This window comes from Egretta garzetta, unplaced genomic scaffold (genome assembly GCF_000687185.1).
Source record: "Egretta garzetta isolate BGI_Z169 unplaced genomic scaffold, ASM68718v1 scaffold214, whole genome shotgun sequence".
Lineage (NCBI taxonomy): Eukaryota > Metazoa > Chordata > Aves > Pelecaniformes > Ardeidae > Egretta > Egretta garzetta.
In genome coordinates, this window is record NW_009259491.1 from 108,189 (window position 1) to 128,325 (window position 20,137).

General features: G+C 41.0%; 1 protein-coding gene across 1 annotated transcript in view; it reads right to left on the reverse strand.

Moving 5' to 3' along the window:
- EYA2 (EYA transcriptional coactivator and phosphatase 2) overlaps positions 1 to 20,137 on the reverse strand; it is a 57,916-nt gene that overhangs the window by 25,995 nt on the left and 11,784 nt on the right. The window contains exons 5-8 of the mRNA XM_009637316.2: positions 8,086 to 8,153; positions 5,949 to 6,126; positions 4,204 to 4,331; positions 3,618 to 3,701 (exon numbers count right to left, since the gene is read on the reverse strand). Of these exons, the coding sequence (XP_009635611.1) occupies positions 3,618 to 3,701; positions 4,204 to 4,331; positions 5,949 to 6,126; positions 8,086 to 8,153 (458 nt within the window). The remainder of the gene's footprint in view (positions 1 to 3,617; positions 3,702 to 4,203; positions 4,332 to 5,948; positions 6,127 to 8,085; positions 8,154 to 20,137) is intronic.

Consider the following 20,137-nt stretch of genomic DNA (forward strand, 5'->3'; position numbering starts at 1 on the left):
CTGTGGAATTTTTTTTTTTTTTTCCTTTCTTGTCAGAGGGCCTCCTGCTGAGAAACCAAAGGGTGGACAGATTTCCTCAGGTTCGACAGCTTTGCTGCCCTGATTACTTAGGCCATGACTCCGTATGTTTGTGCAGGTATGCATCCACTCAACCGTGGGCAAGAGAGCAAAAGGAGATGTGAATTTGCAGGCCACTCTGACTGCCACTGCAGGTTACACTGCAGGGACCGTATGGGAAAGACATTAAGACCAACTGTCTGATGACTGTGTAATCCGTAGTACAGTGATAGAAGCCTGCAAAACAGGTTTCTAAACCCTCCTGAACATAGTATCTGGGGTTAGCTGCCTGTGGAATTTTTTTTTTTTTTCCTTTTCTTGTCAGAGGGCCTCCTGCTGAGAAACCAAAGGGTGGACAGATTTCCTCAGGTTCGACAGCTTTGCTGCCCTGATTACTTAGGCCATGACTCCGTATGTTTGTGCAGGTATGCATCCACTCAACCGTGGGCAAGAGAGCAAAAGGAGATGTGAATTTGCAGGCCACTCTGACTGCCACTGCAGGTTACACTGCAGGGACCGTATGGGAAAGACATTAAGACCAACTGTCTGATGACTGTGTAATCCGTAGGATGCAGCAAAGAGTTTGGGCAGAGGGGACAAAAAAGGAGCAACCTCGGCTGGGCTATTAATTCATGCTTCAGCCATAAGTAAATTTTGTGTCTCAACTTCTATTAATGCTGTGAGCAGATTATTTTCTAAACACCTGAGATGAACTGCCCATGCTCTGAGGAGCCGATACCTATGGCAAGGACCACAGAGGTTCCCCTCAGAAACCAAACAAAGAGAATTTTCACATGAGATAAGGTCAGCAAACATAACATTGAAGCATTAATGATTAATAATACGACTACAAGTGATAATCCTTGTTGTGAATTCTTCCCCCTCTTTTTTTCTTTTTTCTTCTTATTTTTTCAAAATCACATTTTTTTGGACAGCTCCCTATTGCTGCCATCACCAAGGAAGGGGCAACACACAGAACCATTTGAGATTTTGTAGCTAAAGAACACAGGAGTTTAGACCCAAATCTCTGAAGCTACAGTTGATGTTCCTCCTCCCCTCTTCCCAGAAAAATCACCCCAGAAAGAGGTGTTATTCTTCAGCTTGATCAACTTTATAGACTAATTCTTTGATGGGCTGCACAGCAGCTCTACTAGTGCAACAGATACTGGGACATTAATGTTGGTAAGCGGAACAGTGAAGATCAGATAAACTGACACTTTTTCTGCAGGAAGACACACAGAACCAAGGCCTCCATGTGTGAGATTTAATACAAAGCATGTACATGTCTAATTACAGGCACATGAATCTTTTATGATCAATTATGGTCAAAAAAGAGAATTTTAGGCCTTGATCCTTAATTTACTTTGAGGTTAACACATCCTACATTATTCAAGCAAGAGATTCTGAAGCTCTATTAACCTCTGGCTCACTGCTTCACTTATACTTGACAGTTCAGCTCACTTAAACATTTCTGAATTGTGTTACTATTTAATGGTTCCCAGGACAGCCTGTCTAAGTGTGCTGTATTTCCCTGTTGGTTTAAGGTCTGTTCCAAAGCCCACCAAAGCCTCTGGTTGTCTTTGGATCAAGCCGTTAGCCTATAATACTTTTATAACACAACCATTTCCCTTATAGGAAAGCCCTGAGGAATTTAATACCGATGAAACAAATGAAGAACTAAAAAAAAAAATTGTTCTAGAGAAGTTTCTCAAAGAGCCTGTTGTAACTTAATAGAAAAGGTGATTCATTCATTCAAAAAAATATTTCTGTTTGTATCATTCTTTACATTTGTATCAAGGAAACAGCCAACAAAAATTTGTCATTTTGTACCTTTAAAGGCCTTCCAAAGCAGACAATCCCTCAAGTTTCCGTTTTCCTGCTTTCCTCTCTTGCTAGTCCCTTTTGCAGGCTGCTGCTCACATGTGCCTTGTCTTGGCCTAATTCTGCTCTCATGGCCAACAGGAAGAGCTTGGCCACTGGTGAGTGCTTTTGATAAACCCTGTCTGGCTCCACTCCCTGACCCCACTTCATCCCCACACCAGCTGCTCTAGAGATGGCAGCTTCTGCCTTGGCGGCAGCCCATCAACAAGAGCTCACAGGTACTGCGGTGGCAGGGCTTCTCACCTCCACGGGTCCATCACTCCATCTGCCCCCATGCAGCAGATGCCAAACCCACATCCTCTAAGCTTGTGCAGGAGGCAGCAGATGAAGGCATCTGCTTCAGAAGTTTTATGCTAGGAGAAAGCCAACCCATTAAGGGAACTGTCGATATGCATACTGCAGCCCTGACCCAATGCTAATCATGACCACATAGCAGATCTACACAGCGTAAGTTTATGTTTCCTGATCCTGCCTAATTCTTTCTATTTTTTGCAGGCAGTAGGTTTGAGCTTACACATGTATACCTCAGACTGCCTCGTTCACTACATTCCCTGGGAAAAGTAACTGCTTCAATTACCTTGTACAACATGGGTCTGAATAAATCCCTGCTTGGAAACATGTGCTTGGTTTTCAGAGGGTGCTGTTAGAAGTGCTAGCAGCATTCCAAGTGCTGCAGTAGACTTCCACACCACAAACACCATTTTATATCCTTTACAACTGCACATCTAACAGCGAACAATAAATCTATCTTACTAATTACACATTCAGCTTGTTATAACCATCGTAAAATAAGTACAGCTGGTAAAGTCATGAAATGATGTCAAATCATATTTCTGCTTTCTAGAGAGAGCAGGGTTATTTTCCAGTCTCCCAATGAAGCTGACTGTTCAAAGCCATGTGTGGAAACAGCTGCCAACTAGGTCATCCACCTTCAATTAGGTAATGATATTGTCTTTTTTCCTACCCACTTTTAAATGTTTGACATTCTGTAATTCAAAGTGACTTAAGTGTTTATCATAAAAAGCCGCCTTAGGAAGAAATTGAAGCACATGGTACGAAATACAAGAGCCAGCGTTTCTCTTTAGTTCAGTCCGTTCAGCCACAGAGCGAGTTACTTAAAAAAATGGAATTGCTTGTAATTTCTAATTGCCTGCAATTAGATACTCGGGAGTATCTGAAGTACGGATGGCTAAAGATATGGTTCCTAAAACCCCTTAAAAATGTGAGCTTCAGCAGCCATGTGGGAAGCAGAGCCAGTATTTTTCATGGCAACCTAGACTGACCAACACAAAATCTCTCTTAAAAAGTTGTCTGAGATTCGTAAGAAAACACTGGTCTAACAAAAAAATGTGTTACCTCATTCAGGCTAGAATTAATGCTGTCTGGCTGCTTGATAGACTCTTTCCTGTAGAAGACAGACATCGAAAGAACATCCCGATGTCCCCCTAGCAGCAGCTGAACAATACAAGCTTTTGAAAAACAAGGGGCTACTTGCAACACAAAAGGGAGGTAAATTAAATTTTCACATGTTAGAAGGAAATACCACAGGACATATTTATACAAATGTGTCTGAATAAAATCGGCAGCATCTGTTTGAAAAGCTGCCTCATTAGCTGCCCCCACAGTTCCCAATGCAATTTGGCTGGACAAGCAGTAATGCTAAAAAAATTAAATTTTACCTTCCCATATCTGGATGCAAAGGTTCCCGTGAGTAAGGAGTGAAAAATAATTATCGTCTCATCCAAATCCCACACAAACACACGCTGTGATGACAGACGGGGTGGAAAAAAGAAATATAGTTACATATTAAGCAATTGCAAAAATTTGTTCAGTCAGGAAATACGTCCTGTTGGACCAGAGCTTTTAAAGATCTCAAACGCATTTGGAGCACTGACTGTAGGTGCTTTGTGAAAGCAGGCAAAATAGAACATCAGGAATTTTGGAACTAGGTGTGTGCTGGTCGTCCTGAGAGTCTGTGCTCCTAACACCCACAGAAATCCCCTGCTGCATGTCAAGTCAGGGGAACAAAGCAGCGGGCTTATAAAAAGCCCAAAGGGAAAAAAAGTACATATGAAGACCAGTTTGAGATACTGATAATACAGAAATTGAGCCATTATTTTGACTACTGATGTCTGTAGGTTCCAGTTATATTACTGATTTTATTCTGGCTCTTACAACTCAGTAGTCTGATGGTGGGATTTGCTAATAGATGCAACTGTTTATCTTTGCTGGATTTACTATGGGAATATAAATTAAAGTTATTACCTCAATCTCACTGTCAGCAGTAGGGGAAGGATCGTTGCTTCTTTTTGACCGGGCTCGTACCTTGCCATCTGACCCCCTGTGATGTCTGTCTGTTTCTATGTCTTTTGCTGGTGTTGTTGAATATTCCCCTATTATGAAACAAGAAATTCCACTGTAAACTTAAATTTTGCACTGTAGCATTGTAATTAAAGCATGAAACCTTTTAATGACGAGCACCAGAAACATTGTGAAAACACCACCAGAAAATCTTACTCTTTTCATCTCAAAAGCTGACTTTGTTAGAGAAATAATTTTTAACTCCTAAGATTTGTTAAAACAATTTCAAAGATCACCAAGACTGTGTATATAACATTTTAAAATGGACATGTCACTTCAAAAACCTTATCACATTTTTCATTTGAAAAAAATAGATTTTTAATTTTCCTGCCCCCCTGCTTTTCAAAAGAGAAATTAGAAAGGCAATGGAAAAGGAAACCAAGACCAAATCAAGTTCTGAAAAAAATTTTTTTTTTAATTTGATGAATGTTCATGATTAAAAATATACTTTCAACATCAACTTTTATTTAAAAATATAGAACTAGCCTGTTTAGCCATATTCCATTTCACAGAGGATAGTATTTTAGAAAAAACTGAGAGGAGACAGTCAAAGGTGAATTTCCCTCATATAAAGTATCTGTAGTATTTGTTTTGATTGGCTTGAGTTTCACAAACCTGTCTGGATTTCACTTACCTTACATAACAAATCCTTTTCAAACATATTTTTCTTTCCACCTTGCTAAGTTGTGGCCTCTCCAGCTTCCTAGAATAACCATATTCTTCTTCAGAGAAGCTTGGATTGTGCCTCACAAGCCTTTTTGAAATCACCCTTTCTCAAAAAGGCTGAGATAAGATCTAAGGAACAGAAAATCCTCCAACTGCTTTTAGAGCAATCTGTGATCACTTCTTTTCAAAAACCAATATTAGTTTATTTTTCTTTTAGAGCAACCACAGATGTTCTGATTTGTTTCACAAGTCAGCAGACCTACAATGGGCGTATACTGTGATCATCCACAAGTTACGTGTCGTTTTATATAAATGTTATTGCATGCCAATGAAAACTTCAGTGGGGAAGTGATATCTGCAGATTGCAGTTGAACAGTGCATTGGAGGATCATAATCCGTCAGTAATTCCATAAACCATTTAAGCTTTGAGACTTCAAAAATTAAGGACTCAATGAGAGACCACAAATTTTGAAGCCCTTTTGCTTGAACTTTCTACTTAGACAAACAGTTTGTGCTGTTTTTTTAAGGAGGTGCTTTCTCTTGATGTACTTATTTATGAATGCATGTATGACATGTTGTAGTAAGAGGCGAATATAAACCTTGACAGAGACACGGGCTAAAAGTCATGATCCTCTGGGGCTTTTTCAGAGCATGGCTGTTTGTTTTGAACTCACTGCTACCCATGTTAGCCCTCAGTACTGATCTACGTTTTGTAATTGTTTTCTCTTTCTGTACTACCTTTAAAGGAGATCAAACCTTGCATACCCATGAAAATGACACAGGATAGTTTTAGAGAGCTTGGATGTTCTAATTTCTTCCCCAAACCCTGTGTTGCTCTGTGTAAGCAGAACTGTTAAGTGCTAGGAAATCTGATTTATTCAGGTAAATATATGTATTTTTAAAAAGTCCAACAACAAGGTTATAGCACTTATGCCTACAGGTGGCTGAGCCTGCCAGACTGAAAGCAGAAGAGATGCACCTACCAGACAGTGATTCTGTGCTCTGACTGGTGACGTTGTGAGAGGACTCCTGCAGCGAGTACGTGGAGGCTGGGATGGCCGAGGGGCTGATGCTGTTTGCAGACACATATGGAGAGTTGTAGGAGGAGCTGTAATACTGTGAGTATTGGCTTTGAGGAAAGCTTGGATATGATGAATATTCCTTTGAGGAAAAAAGAAACTGTTATCTAACTTCTGTGCATCTGGTTTTATCTTATAAATGAGTAAGGCACCACAAAAGCAGTGTTACCTACACATGCAGCAAGTCGTGGCTCAGGAACATTTCACTAAAGAATCACATTTCATTCACTTATGAAATTACATTTCTGCTTCTCCCAAATATAATCTTGTTTTATTAGAATCAACTAATCAATGAGAGTTCAGAAATCAGGTGAATTCTGCTTTTTCTATAGGATTTTAGTTATCAGTGCTGACATAGTTTTTTATTACAGGGTCAAAAATGTTATATAGGAGTGAAGTAGGGCGGCTTTTCAAAAAGGACTGTGATGGAACACATAGTCTCTGTAAACAAAAAAATACCCAAGAAATTAGAACAGAATGAATAATTGGGTGAGGGAAGGAGCATAACAGGCTGCATTTTCCCATGATCGGCAACATTTTCTGATCAGCTGTTTGAATAGGTTACAAAAATGAAGAAAAAAAAAAAAGTAACAATTGTTTTGCAGAAATGTTCAAAGTTGAGATTACCCAACCATCTCAGCAAGAATTAAACACCTGAGTGATATTCCATACCTACAGAAAAATGAACTAAAAATAGGAGATGCAAGTGACCTTGGGAGCTGAGGTATCATGAAACCCTTTGTCTTGATTTTAAGGCTCCTAAACAAGCTTCATACCATTATCCCCATATGTTCTTTTTTTTTTTATGAGAAGCAGGACACTGGACTAGACTAGAAAACTCCTCTCTGGACAATTAAACCACAAAAGGTTTAATCTGTTTCTTTTTGTTTTAATTGCAACTCCTGCTCTTGTCCACCTATTTACTTTTTCAGATAGAGAACTGTATTCACGCTCTGGGGATTGTCTTTCAGCAAAAGGCTTTTATTTCCTCAGAAATGCTAATTAGTCTCTGGTATTAAATAAAATTATTTAATAAATAGTCTTTAGAAAGACTAAAAGCACTTTCCTCCTTAACTGCTCACATCTTTGTCTGTGACACAGCTATTTCATTAACTTTATGTCACCAGGGAACACTCAAGAACAAAGACTCAAGTTGTCATAAGAATTAAACTGAAAAGAAATGAGGGAATTTCATTGTTTTCTCTTGAAGAATACCACAAAATAATGAAAACAGCCCAATTATTTTTCCCCTTTTTAGGTAACCTCCATATTTCAATCAAATGCACTTCTATCAGCATTTACTGACCATGTTTTTAGCCAAAACTGAAGTAATAAAGAAATTGTCCGCTGTTGTCACTAAAAATACAAGTCAGCAGTCGCCTTACAAACAAGGAATTGAAATCATTGCCAACCAAAACACACTTTCTGGGACAGTGTACAGTGTACATCAAGAAGAGCCATTTGCTACTGAAAAACATCTGTCGTGTATATATGCACACTGTTTATTTATACACACACATTTATCAAGGTATCTGAAGCACGAAGCCCACAGACAGGTGTTATTCTCAAAGAAGGAAGTGCACAGACAGCTCAGATGGCTCAATATGCATCAGGGCCTGCCAACGCCTCTTCCAAATCGTTCATATTTATTACACAGTGCCAAAACAGCGGACGACAGGATCCTAGAAGCAGAGCTCTCTGTAGAGGACGGAAAACATCTGAAAGTTGTAAGATGGCAGAGGAATGATGAAACTCTTGGCACTGCTACAGCAGCACGGGAGAGACTGCCAGGGCATCCTCCTCCTGCAGGGACTGCGCTCTGTGCAAGCCTGCGTATCGATACACACACCTTAGAATTAATCAAGATACCTAGAAGCCCAGCAAACGGACAGGCTACAGGAGTAGAGCAAAATGGTGTTCAGTAAAACATATGGCAGTACCTTCCATAAACATATGTAAACACCAGAATAATCCCTCTGATCTACCAACCTCCTGAGTGTTTAAAGTGACAAGGTTACCAATAATAAACGCTGAACCGTACCTGATGCACAGCACTGAATCCTGCAGAATTTGGCAGGCCATTTGCTCCTTGGTAAATCCCTGTTGTGCCTAAAGGAAAGAATATCAGAGTCATAAAACACACCAGTAATCAAAGTAACAGGATATATTAATACAAATAATTTCCAAAAGGAAGTAAAGTACCTGCTCACTAGAAAAAAAGTGTATCACAAATCTTGACCTGTTAAGGGTATAAAGATTTAGGACTATTACTAGGGCCTGCTTACTGAAAGGCTTTTGAAGACTTTCAAATTACATACACTAAAACAAACGCTTGTGAAGCTGGGAAACAAAGCTGGAAAACAAGGATTCAACCCAAATTTAAAATTCAGTTACTTTTTTTTCCAATAAATAACAGAAGAGTATTTTTTATCATCATCTTCTGCAGGAAAACTCCTCAGACTGTATACAACCAAACACACACTGTTTCATGCACAGGTATGTCCTGGAATCCATCCTTACGGACCAGGTATCTGGGAATTTTTAGAAGAGACTGAAAATTTGTTCCCTGGTGTCGATATTCCAAATGTAAAAACAATATGGCTGAGATTTCTGGAACAGCAGGGAGAAATAACATCGCTTCATCCTGGGATATTAGGAAGAGAAAGGATGGACAGGTGAGTTTATGTGGTTCTGTCCCAAATGAATCAGCTGATGTCCAGCCAGGCCTCCTTAGCTGGAGGAAGCATTACCGCAAAAATTTTATGAATGGAGAAGTAAAGGTTCAGAAAAGATCTACAGGGACAGACCTCCTTTGCCTCCCGACAGGGAAGTCGTAGGAGAGCTGCAAGCTTCCCATCCCCTGGATCTTGCACCCCTGGCAAGTTCTAGCATTGATTTAACGTCAGTCTATGCTGTCTTTCATTTCAGAATTTTCCATTGCACATGGGTGGAGAACTTCCTCTTGAGTCTGTGCAGTCTGAGTAGAATCTACACCAAAAGTCTTCTTCCAGTGTTTTGCAACAGTGCTTGCTCCAAGGGCTGGCTGTTCATATACAAGAGGCAACAGCTGGACTATGCCATGTTCCATCCTAATGGAAGGTGACAGGCTCTAAAGAGCACCCAGACCCACTACTTCCACAGTGACAGAGGTATGATTTTGGTGCTGCATGGCCACAGCGAGCTCCTTCTGGCTTCCTTTTGTCACCTCCATGTACCATCAGACCGAGCCCTATTCAGGCACTCAGCTTTTTTTTTCTTATCTGGTTTCTTACTGTGTGAATGACTTTGAGCAGTGCTGTTTTAACCATATGACTCTCTGCATGCCTTCATATGGCAACTTTTCTCCAGAGATCCACTTGCTTGTTTTTATTTTAAGATGCCAGATTAGCTAGGGAATGGACAGCTGAACAAACTCCACTCTGCCAAGTGCAGCTACAAAGCACACGCACTGAGAAATAAATCTCAAGCCAAAAAGAAACAAGAGGGAGGGCTCTGCCCTGCAGAACTAATTTGCTGCCACATGTAGTCTTTAAAAAGAAAAGGGCAGAGCGAGGGAAAAGTGGGTGCAGGTGACTGCAGGTGCTTGGAGGCCCGGGTCTCCCAAGTCCCCTGCGCACGCTGACTAGGGAGCTGGGCCGGTGCAGGTGATGCCTCCTCCTGGCATTCGCCCCTCGGAGGCAACTCTGGGCGGATCAGTGTCCAAACCCTTCTCTCCCCCTGCAAGCCATATGGGGAGACTGCCCAGAGCAGCATCCCAAAGACAGCAATGCATTCAAGTATTGGCACTTCCCCACCTCCCACCCACGCTAGGTTTTGCTTTTCTGCAGAGTTTTTAAAAAAGTCATGAGTATGCAGCAGGATGAATATATTCCTGTGGTAGCTAAGCATTTCTCACCACTGTGAAGGGGAGTAATAGAGCCCCAGCGCTTACAGGCAAAAACAACTTTCACAGAACACAAAACAGCTCTTGTACACCAGAGCTCAAAACAATACAGGGGGGAATTTTTGATCTTCCTAAACTGTCATTTAGAAACAATCCATCATCCTTTATTAAAGCTGTCAAGAGGGGGATGAGTTACCTCGAGGGACTCACACTTTATGTGTAAATTGTGATGAGAACATGTTTATTGCTGTGCTACCTGCACATGATACCATAGCTTCCTGGTTTCCAAACAGAGAGAATTATAAAAAGAAGGAGAGATCTGCACAATTGGAATGAACTTACTCTCAACTTTGCACCAGCGGTACAAAGCAAGTGTGTCCATGCACGCACAGGGCGGGTACGTGAGCAGGGAGAAGAGGGTAGGAACATAGGGGTGGGAGGATGGGGAATGACCCGTGCTCCATAGCTTCCTGCAGTACATTGGGACTAAACCCTATGTGGTGGATTTAACACTGTGGTTTTGTAGAATATATTTTTACCATTTTAGCTGAGCTACCCCAGGTCCAGGTTCAGGGGTCCCTACAGGCTGCTGCAGTCTTGCTTCCTCTGCCCAAGGGATTTGCAAAAGGAAGGACTGCGGTGCAGTGACAGAAACTAAACTTCCCAATTTTTTACCTGCATATTTAAATACTTGTGAAAGTACTTAGGACTGGTATTTCCTATAATCTGAAGTTCAACAGGCCTGGGAACAGATTTTGGCAACTAAGGTTTTTCACTTATTCTGGCCCCTGTCATTGTATCCTGACCAAGTAGGAGTATCATTTGAACACAGTTTGTCTAAATTGAGATCAAACATAACCCTTTTTCTGCCCCTACAGCACTGCATTCAGAGAATGCAACCCACCTCCCCCCACCCCAGTATACACTGAGAGCTGCTAAGCTCAGGATCTCTCTGCAGCACAGTATTGTTACAGCAGAATAGTTACAGGTAAGGACACTTGAGACAACCAAACAACCAAAGCAAGTAAAAATTTGGAATTTCTCCCCAGCTGAACAAGGATGAAAAGCTGGGAGAATAATAATAATAATAAAAAAAAAATCAGTTATCTGCATAGAAGAGAAAGTTCTTGAAGATTCAGGTTCAGAAATATTTTGCTTCAGCATCAACCTTTGTCTTAGGGACTACAGTTGGTTCCTGGGGACTACCGCAGCTCGGGCCCTGCTCCACTCCACAGGTTATACTGGAGAGACCACTTTTTCAATGATGCACAATCAGCTCAAATGGAAGGAAAATAAACAAGCACGACAGGCAATGAAGACAAGGATAAACCCTCTCTCTTCATGAGCAGAGAATGAGGCCTACTAGTTAGGGTTTCTGTGAGCAGCCTTGTAGGATTCAGCACCTCAGATCACATCAGAACTAGCCCTAAATATTTGCCTTTCCTCCCTGAGTTGTTGAATAGAAATAAACGTTTCCATAATAAAATAAATTCTGCCACATGCAATTTCAGTTTTGCATCAGTAAATTTTACACTCAGGAAATGCTGGAAAATTATCAACCGACCTTGCATACTGGCATTACCAATTTAGCCCTATTCCCCATGTAACCATTTTTTTCGAATGCTTTCCCAGGTAATGGCACTTCTTGTAATATTCATAGAAAGATTGGAATTACATTAGAAAGCAGTGCTTATGTGGGACAGGGCATGCCTAGGAAGCCTCTTGGTAAGCAATGCAAACAAATGCCTTGCCGCCTCCCATTTCTGAGCCAATACTGCCCATTTCCACAGGACTTTTGCTTTCACATATATTGGCTTTTTTCCCTGACCTCTGAAGACAGTGCACTATCTCAAACTGCAGCGGATTTTACATTTGCAATACTATAGACATGCAAGTGATTTGTTTTCATCTATCTTGGTAGCTCAATGTCAAGTAATTGTATTCAAACTCCTACTTGCAAATCAGAAACAAGCCTAGGATCTCTCCCTTTGGATCTTCTCTGTATGGAATATGGTTCACATCTGTGTTCAATCAAACCAGTTGCTAAATGTCACAATGCCCTCATTCACAGGTAGCTTAAAGAACATTTAGCTGGTAATAAAACAATCTGGACTCTAGAGAAGGATAGCTCTTCAGATGTATGGTACGGTAAATGTTCCTGTAAAGTATGTATATCAGAAACACACTTGCATGAAAAGACACCGCATAAAAGGCATGCATATGCCATACATATTCAGTGCCACAACTTTTCTTTGATAAGTAGATGTGGCCCTTCTCTATATGAGCGTCCAAGGGCAACACATATAGAGAAACTCTTTGTGAGCTGATTGATGGTATATTCTCAGACAGATGGATTTCATTTGCTATTTTCCCCTCATTCCCTTTTTAATTCAAGTATTTTAAAATCTATGCCATGGCCAATGACAATTTCAGTGGTGTGTGATCTTGGACTGTGCTCCTGCAAAAACTTTCATGCCAGCTTCTCCTTCCTCTCAGTTTCTCCCTCAGTCACTGCAATAACAAGCTGCATTTCTTCCCCTCCTTTCCAGATAAGAGCAAGTAAAGAAAATAAGGGAATATTCACAGTTATTCTCAGTATCTTCAGAACTAAGCTCTGGCATTGCTAAAAAAAGTTTTCTTTCTGCTTATGAATACACAGTACAACATAGGACTACTGGTGTCTTAGGGAGTTGTGATTACAGCGACAGGATGGGCCTATGCTACAGTTCAGATGGATACCACAGCAAGCTTTGACAATCAGGTTTGTGTCCTTGCATTTCAGAGGTCAGAGGCGCCCTGACATCAGGGAGGTGTTCTCCAAGCCTCCTGTGCTGCTCAAAAGAGAATAAGCTCTTATATTTAGAAGAGTAGATGGTTCGGATTTCCAATATGCAATGAAATACTCAACAGTCAGGAGGTAGCCAGGTTCAACACATGGACAGCAGGGCATTTATCACGGCACTCTGGGTAACCAGCAGCAACTGCAAGTCCATGAACACTCAAAAGATGGAACACTGGACTGAAATTAGGGTGTTCAGAGGGTGGCTACCACGGGCACTTCTGAATATGCCTGAAATAGAACAACAAAGCTTAGATCCAAGCGTTTCCTCTAACTTGTAGACGAATCGCACAGTGGTTCCAGGGAGAGTTCTCTCAAAGGATTATTTGATCATTTAGCACTAATAAAATAAAGGCCTACAGGGTTCAGCTGAATTGCATGGTATTTTACAAGCTTGCATATAATGGCTTGTGTATACTTGCATCAGCAAGCTGTTTTCCTACAGGAAACGATGTTGACTGTGAGTGATGCGAGGGAAGGCCTCAGTCTAACTCCCAGCAGAGCGTGCATTACCCTGTGCTACAAAGAACATCTGGCTGAAGACTTGCATGGTCATTCAGAAAGGTTCTTTGCAGTGCTTTAGCTCTCTGACAAGCTAATGTTTCCTGCAGTAAATATTGCCTTCTTCAAGCTGCTACTTTTTTAGTGAGAGGTTAAGCACTCATCAAAATTACCTCCCACCAGCTATACTCCAGTGCCTTGTAAGGTTCCAAATCCTACAACATCTGCCTGCATTTATTGGGCAAGAAAACTCATAAAATGTTGCATGGCTGTCAGCTGTTGAGGTATTTCAAGACTATCTGACCTGTTAAAGGAGAAGAAAAACTCAACCCATATGTACTTCGCAGCATATTGCTCAACTGTTAGCCATTAGGCATAATGAACCCTTCCCCAAAACCAGTCTTGTATTTCTGTCTGGAAGGGCTCAGACAGTATAGGGAAGAGCACACTATATTAACCTAGATGAAAAGCATGATTCTACAGTGTTACAGCATTTGACATCAACAGTGTCTATTAAAGGACATTGCTCCCAGAAGCATATGAACCTCCTGCAGATAATACTCACCAATATGTAAGCCATTTAAAATATGTCCATTTGTCTCCCATTCAGTCCTGCTAGCCCGACCAGGTGTTTGAGGGCACTCTGAATGGTCATATAAAACACATTCTACGGTACAGTTTTTCTGAGTCAAAGCTCTTCCCCTGTTGCCTGCTTCTGGGAGTACTCAACCTGCAGAGCCTCAAAGAGGTTTAACAAGTGATGACCAGAGCAGATTTAAGGGCCTGGCTTTTACCATCCTTTTGAGCCTGGTCACCTGTATAGCTCAATCCAGCTCAACAATGGTGTTGAAAGTGCTGGGATGCTTTATATTTACTCTCAGAATTTGAACCATGGGAAAGCAATTAAATTTTATTATATTTTCAGAAAGTGTTCCTTTTAACCACTCCTATCAAATGATGCTGCAGCTACAGAAGGAAATCACACTGCACTGTCTTCAAAAACACATCACAAGGAAACGTTTTGGGCCAAAAACTGAACATCCTTGCAACAATGATGTAAGACTGTTTCTGTTCAACCCTTTGTTGAAAAAAGCACCAGCAAAACTGACTTTATTGGGGTTAAAAATCAGGCCTATGAGCACAGCCACAGGTTTAGCAATTCCCTTCCCCTTGAGCAACGTGAATCTCTAAATACCAATGGAAAAGAAAAGAGCAATCTGGGCAGCATGTCTCCACTCTTTGACCCATCACTTAGAGTATCCATTGCATCATGGTAACTCCTTACTGAACACTGTAGAGCCAGGCATTTGCCCCAAGGCCTTTCCAGCCCCTCTGTGCACTGCTTCAGTACTGCAGTGCCTCCAGGAAAAAAACCAACAGTGGCCAACAGTGGATGCTCCGAGAAAAGTGCTCCAAAACAACAGTGGATGCTGCAAAAAAAGCAGGACAAAAGCAGAGTGATTTTTGCCCTGGTAATGCCTTGTCAGCTGCAATTAATCTTGACTTTCTAATCCAAGTTTATACCCCCTTCTTTTTATCTTTAATAACTGTCGATGGACTCTTCCTCAGACAGTGCAGGTATTCTCATAGTTCTACAGGTCACAGTATTGTAGTGCAGAAGTTTCAGTGTTTAAACCCTGCCAATATAAAGTGCATCCAAATTACATATAAAAAAGCCCATACAAGAGCATTATCCAATGCCAGCAGAGCAGTTAAGAAACTCCTGAGCTGCACAGCCTGTGCTAACTGAAGCAGGGTCGGACCTTAGTTGTCCGTGGTCACAGTCTTTGACTATATGACTGCATTCTGTTTCTTCCACCCGAGCATTAGCTCACACAGTGCCTGGAAATGAGATACAACAGAAAGCGGTACCAATACCGCACCAGCATGACGCATCTGATGTTTCCTAACTTTCAAGTGCTTGGATATATAGGTATGATGTTTCTTGATGCAGATTTTGAATATAATTTTACACTAGCTCTTCTATTGCCTTCTAGATATTTTCAAGGAATCATTATTAGGTAAACAGAATCAATTATTCAGTGAAGCTTCTATAACATTTTAGCATATGCTATGCCAACCCTACTGTAAGCTGAATAATCAAAGCCAAGCGCACAATTTCCCAAGCTGTTACCATCCTATGCTTCTTTTTTTTATATCCTACAAAAGTGCTGAAAATAAAATCCACAAACAGAAGTCTCTGCAACATCCAAACATCTCTGTGGCTGTTTTCAGTGCTGATTTTCCTCATTAACCGACGTTTTGAGTATTCTATCAGCCCTCCACAAATGCTCACAAGATAGTCAAGCAGCAGGTTAGGGAAACGTCACTTCTTTCTTCTCTGTTGGCTCCCACTTCCTCATCACACCACCCACAAATCACATTTTCTTTATCTAGTCCCTTCACTATTGCCCCCTCACCTTATTGCTTCTCTCTCATTCCTAACAACTGTTGTGTCCACTTCTACCTCCCTGATGCCATCCCCTTCCAGCCCGAACACAGACAGACAAACAAAACTCTTAAGCTTCCTCCCACACTGCTCTTCACACTGAAGAAAGAGTTCCTCCTAAATATTTGCAAAACTAATGTTTCAAAATACTAATTTTCTGCAATTACTCCAAAACTTCTGACACTGGCTAGGAGGCCAACATGCTCAAGTTACTGCTTCTAATGCAGATTATTACTCTTCCTTTATACTTCTCCTAACTCTTTATCGACCCTAAGCCTTGCTCATGGTGATGATGAACAAATAGCATCACCACTATCACTGGGCAGCACTGATATATTTGATTTCAGTGTGAACACCCCGCCAGCCAGCTGGACTTCATGGATATCAAGTCAGATCTTTTGTACAAGACAACCACAGAATTTTCTCCAACACTTCCTGCAGTGAACCAATGACTGTCTTACCCTCAAACATATCCTTCTAAAACCACCAGCAGTAGTTCTTAAGCACAGAGATTTGGACAGGCACTCTGAAACATAGGAAGCAAGCTAGAAGAATGAAGCGTCCTGAAGTGCAAGCCAGCTCTTCACAGCAGGCAGCTGGGTGTGGGCTGAGCCCTCCTCCACACCCCCCTCTGGTGAAACGTCCTCTTGAGCACCTCAACAGACGCAAGACACCTCCAAAGCAAATGCTCTGTCTCAGAGAATATTCCTAGTTTTGGCTGTACCACCATCACCCCTACAGTTAATGTAATTTTGCCATCACTTCTGAGTTTCCATGGGTGTTATTCAGCCATGAGAACCTGTGTCCCCACACAGCCTTTAAGCCTTACCACAAACCCTGGTGTTCCTCAGGGACAAAGACATTGACAATAAACCCCTGATGAGCCTGGACAGAGCAGAAGTTACAGATGATTTGCCAGCCCATTGCTCCCTTGCGAACACACGTTTGCTCCCCTAGCTTCAAGACCACCCACCCTGGTGTCTACTCCTCCCAATAGCATATCCTCTTCCCAAGTCCCTCCTTGTTTGATAATGACCAAGGAGTGAGTTCCAAGTGGAACCTCAAAAAAGCAGTAAATGGGAAAAGTTAGAGCAGGGCTTTCTCCTTGGGTAGCAGTAGCACAGATCTTTGCAGCTTACAGTGCATCGCTGTCAGCACCTTTGCCTCCCCCCTTGACTTCCCTTCTCCTGTACAGCTCGTTTTAAAACAAAGTAAATGTAGCATGGTCAGCCCCTGGTGTTTAAAAATCTTTGAAAAGGAGACTGTGCTGTTATTCTGAGGAACCTTGTATTTACACGGTAAAAAGTGAGGTCTGACCCCTCCCCCTGCTGACCTCACCATGGAGTGGAGCACAGCTTTACTGCCACAGCTTCAGACTGCAACTAATGCAAACCAGCTGTGAAGCAGAAGCTTTTCAAAGAGACTACTCATTTTCTACTGAGGTTTTAATTTTATGAATCCAAGGCATCCGAGTGACAGTTTGCTGAGAACATGCTCTCACTCTCCTTTATTTTCTGGAACTTCAGATGGATTCACTATCTGCATGCCGAAGTGTGATCCACATTTCTGAAGCAGAGATTGAAACTTCCCCTTCTTACACATTTTATCACTAAGTACTTAAAGAATCAAGCTTAAAATTAAACGTGCCACTTCCTCTGTAAAATTCATGCATGCAGAGATAACTATTCATGCCAAGATATTTATGGGCATATTAAATATGCAACACACAAACTGGCACACAATTGCAAGAAATTCAGGTATCTCTTGGAAACAATTTGTGTAGATTATCCAGATATTAACAAGAGCCAAAACATTTCCAGCATAAGAAAACATTTCAGTTGATTAAATATTCAGAATTTACTTGGGTCTCAGGCCAGAAGAACAATTCATAAGCAATTCATTCCACAAACATAAGCAACATATATAATTAGTCCATTTCAAATCAGCGTTGCACAAAAGAAATGCTGCTTTCTATTCATTCATTATTTGACAGCTGATCAGAATGGACTCTACAAAGAAAACAAATGCTCAGCAGTAGCAAAGAATTTCACTGCGTAGGTCTTTGGCCCCAAATTTATGTCTGTACTGAACTCAATACTGCTTTGCAATTCCTTGGCAAAGGAAAGTTATCCCAGTTACATAACTGCATTTTCCTTTGTAATGTAAAAAGTATTTTGTGGGTAGATGGATTTGGATATTTAAAAAAAAAAAAAAAAAAAAAAAAGTGGTCAAATCTTTTCCTGCCCAACGACAGTATCTGCAGTGGTCTTTGGACAGAGTTTTAACTGTTGTGCAACTTCATAGTTTCATACCAGCTGTCATTTTAGCAGTCATAACTGAAGACCAAGGCATTGTCTAGGAATTAACGACAAGCTGAGAAGAGATGGCCTGATGTGCAGTAAAGGGGTAACACATGCTCATGCGACCACAGGAAAGGCTCGATAAGCTGGCTGCTATTGCGCTCTCCGCAGAGCTGATGGTTTTCTATGGTGGCTAATGTGCTAGCAGTTTTCTCTTTGTATTTTACATAGCCCATTGAATGAGAAGTTTCTTATATTCCAAAGATTTCTCCCCAACCTCAGCAACAACAAGCACTTTCCTCAATTGCCAGTTAAGACAGTAAGCTCCTTGGGGCAGAAGCTGAATATAATCTTTGTGTCTTATGTTTTATTTCTATTACTGAATAACAATTTTACCAAAAGTCTGAGCAAATCAGTTGAACTGCTAAATTTTTAGAAAATGTAAACTTAGAAAAATGTGTGCTAAAAAGCACAATATATTTCTAATATCTAGCCTAGGATGTTCTCTGGGGATTTGGTGCTGTAATTGTACACTTACATGAGGATTGACTGAGAAATGGCATAGACCTTGAAGCAACATTTCTTTACCAGCATTACAAATGTATCACTTTAAAGACAAAAATCTAACGTAAGCTGTTGCCTCCTCTTCCAATTCATGACTCTAAAAATGAGTGGCAACCCCAGACTGGTCACATGCGTATTTCAAATATCTTCTCTTCATTATGAAAGAAACTAATTTTGTAGATACAATTATGACCCGAAACAACATTCTGTATAGCACTGGTTAAAAAAAAAAGAAAAAAAAAAGAGAAAAAAAGTCACTCCCTCAGAGTAAATAAATGAATAGCAGATTTCAGTCTATTTGAATATTACTATAATTCTGATGATATACTATCGTACCCACTGTTACGTGGCAATTAAAATCATTATTTCAATCTAGAGTACCTTTGTGATATAATTTCATGTCACTTTTATGAGCTATGGAACTCGCCAATCTCATCTTTTATATTTATATTTATATATGTGTGTGACATACTGCATTAGCTATTTAGCTTATAAACCCTTCCACATTTAATTTATTTTCATGCTAGGGAAGCATGAAAATAGATTTCCCCTTCTGGCTGGCTGTAAAATTGTTTGGTGTTTGGTTTTTTTTGTTTTTTTTTTTTTTTAATATATTCTTAATGACCAGAAGAATGTTTTATCCTCATTCTTGCTTTTTAGTGGGCTCTGTTCTTGCTCAAGAACCAGGATATAGTTCATAACTGGAACTAAAGATTAAAAGCTGGATGCTACCTCATTACACCTCCATCATCTCTGTTCATAATGAAAATCAACTGAGTTAAGAGAGAGCAGAATTTGGCTTCAGAAGTACCGTGTTACTGACAACAGCCATCAGGGAGGTGAGGCTGCAACCCGACACATGTATCCCAGCCAGAGGTAGTGCTGATACTAAAGAAGCATGGAGAGCAAACAAACCAGCACCAGCTACGATGGCACATACTGAAGGTGCACATTTGTCCTAGAGCCCTGTGAGACAAAGGTGCCTATTTGCTGGCTGAACCATGCAACTCATAAATCATAGAATATTTTGGGTTGGAAGGGACCCCTAGAGGTCATCTAGTCCAGCCCCCCTGCAGGGACACCTTTAACCAGATCAGGTTGATCAGAGCCCCATCCAATCTGACCTTGAATGTTTCCAGGGATGGGGCCTCCACCACCTCTCTGGGCAACCCGTGCCAGTGTTTCACCACCCTCATTGTAAAGAATTTCTTCCTTATATCCAGTCTAAACCTACCCTGGTTTAGTTTAAAACCATTACTGCTTGTCCTGTCATAGCTGGCCCTACTAAAAAGATTGTCCTGTGAGGGGACAGGGAGGAAGAATCAAGGAATCACACAGGCTGCACAATCTGCTGGAGATTCACCGCCTGACCACCCACACCCACCTGCAGATGACTCCGCTACATTGCTCTGGAAGCTGGTTCTCAATGGAGGCAACCACCACCAAAGTTATTTCACTTACATACTTGAGCTATTACCATCTCATAATACTTGCAGAGCTTAGCTTAAGAAAATAATTTTTTCCTCACACTTTAACATACAAAACTGAGCAGCACAT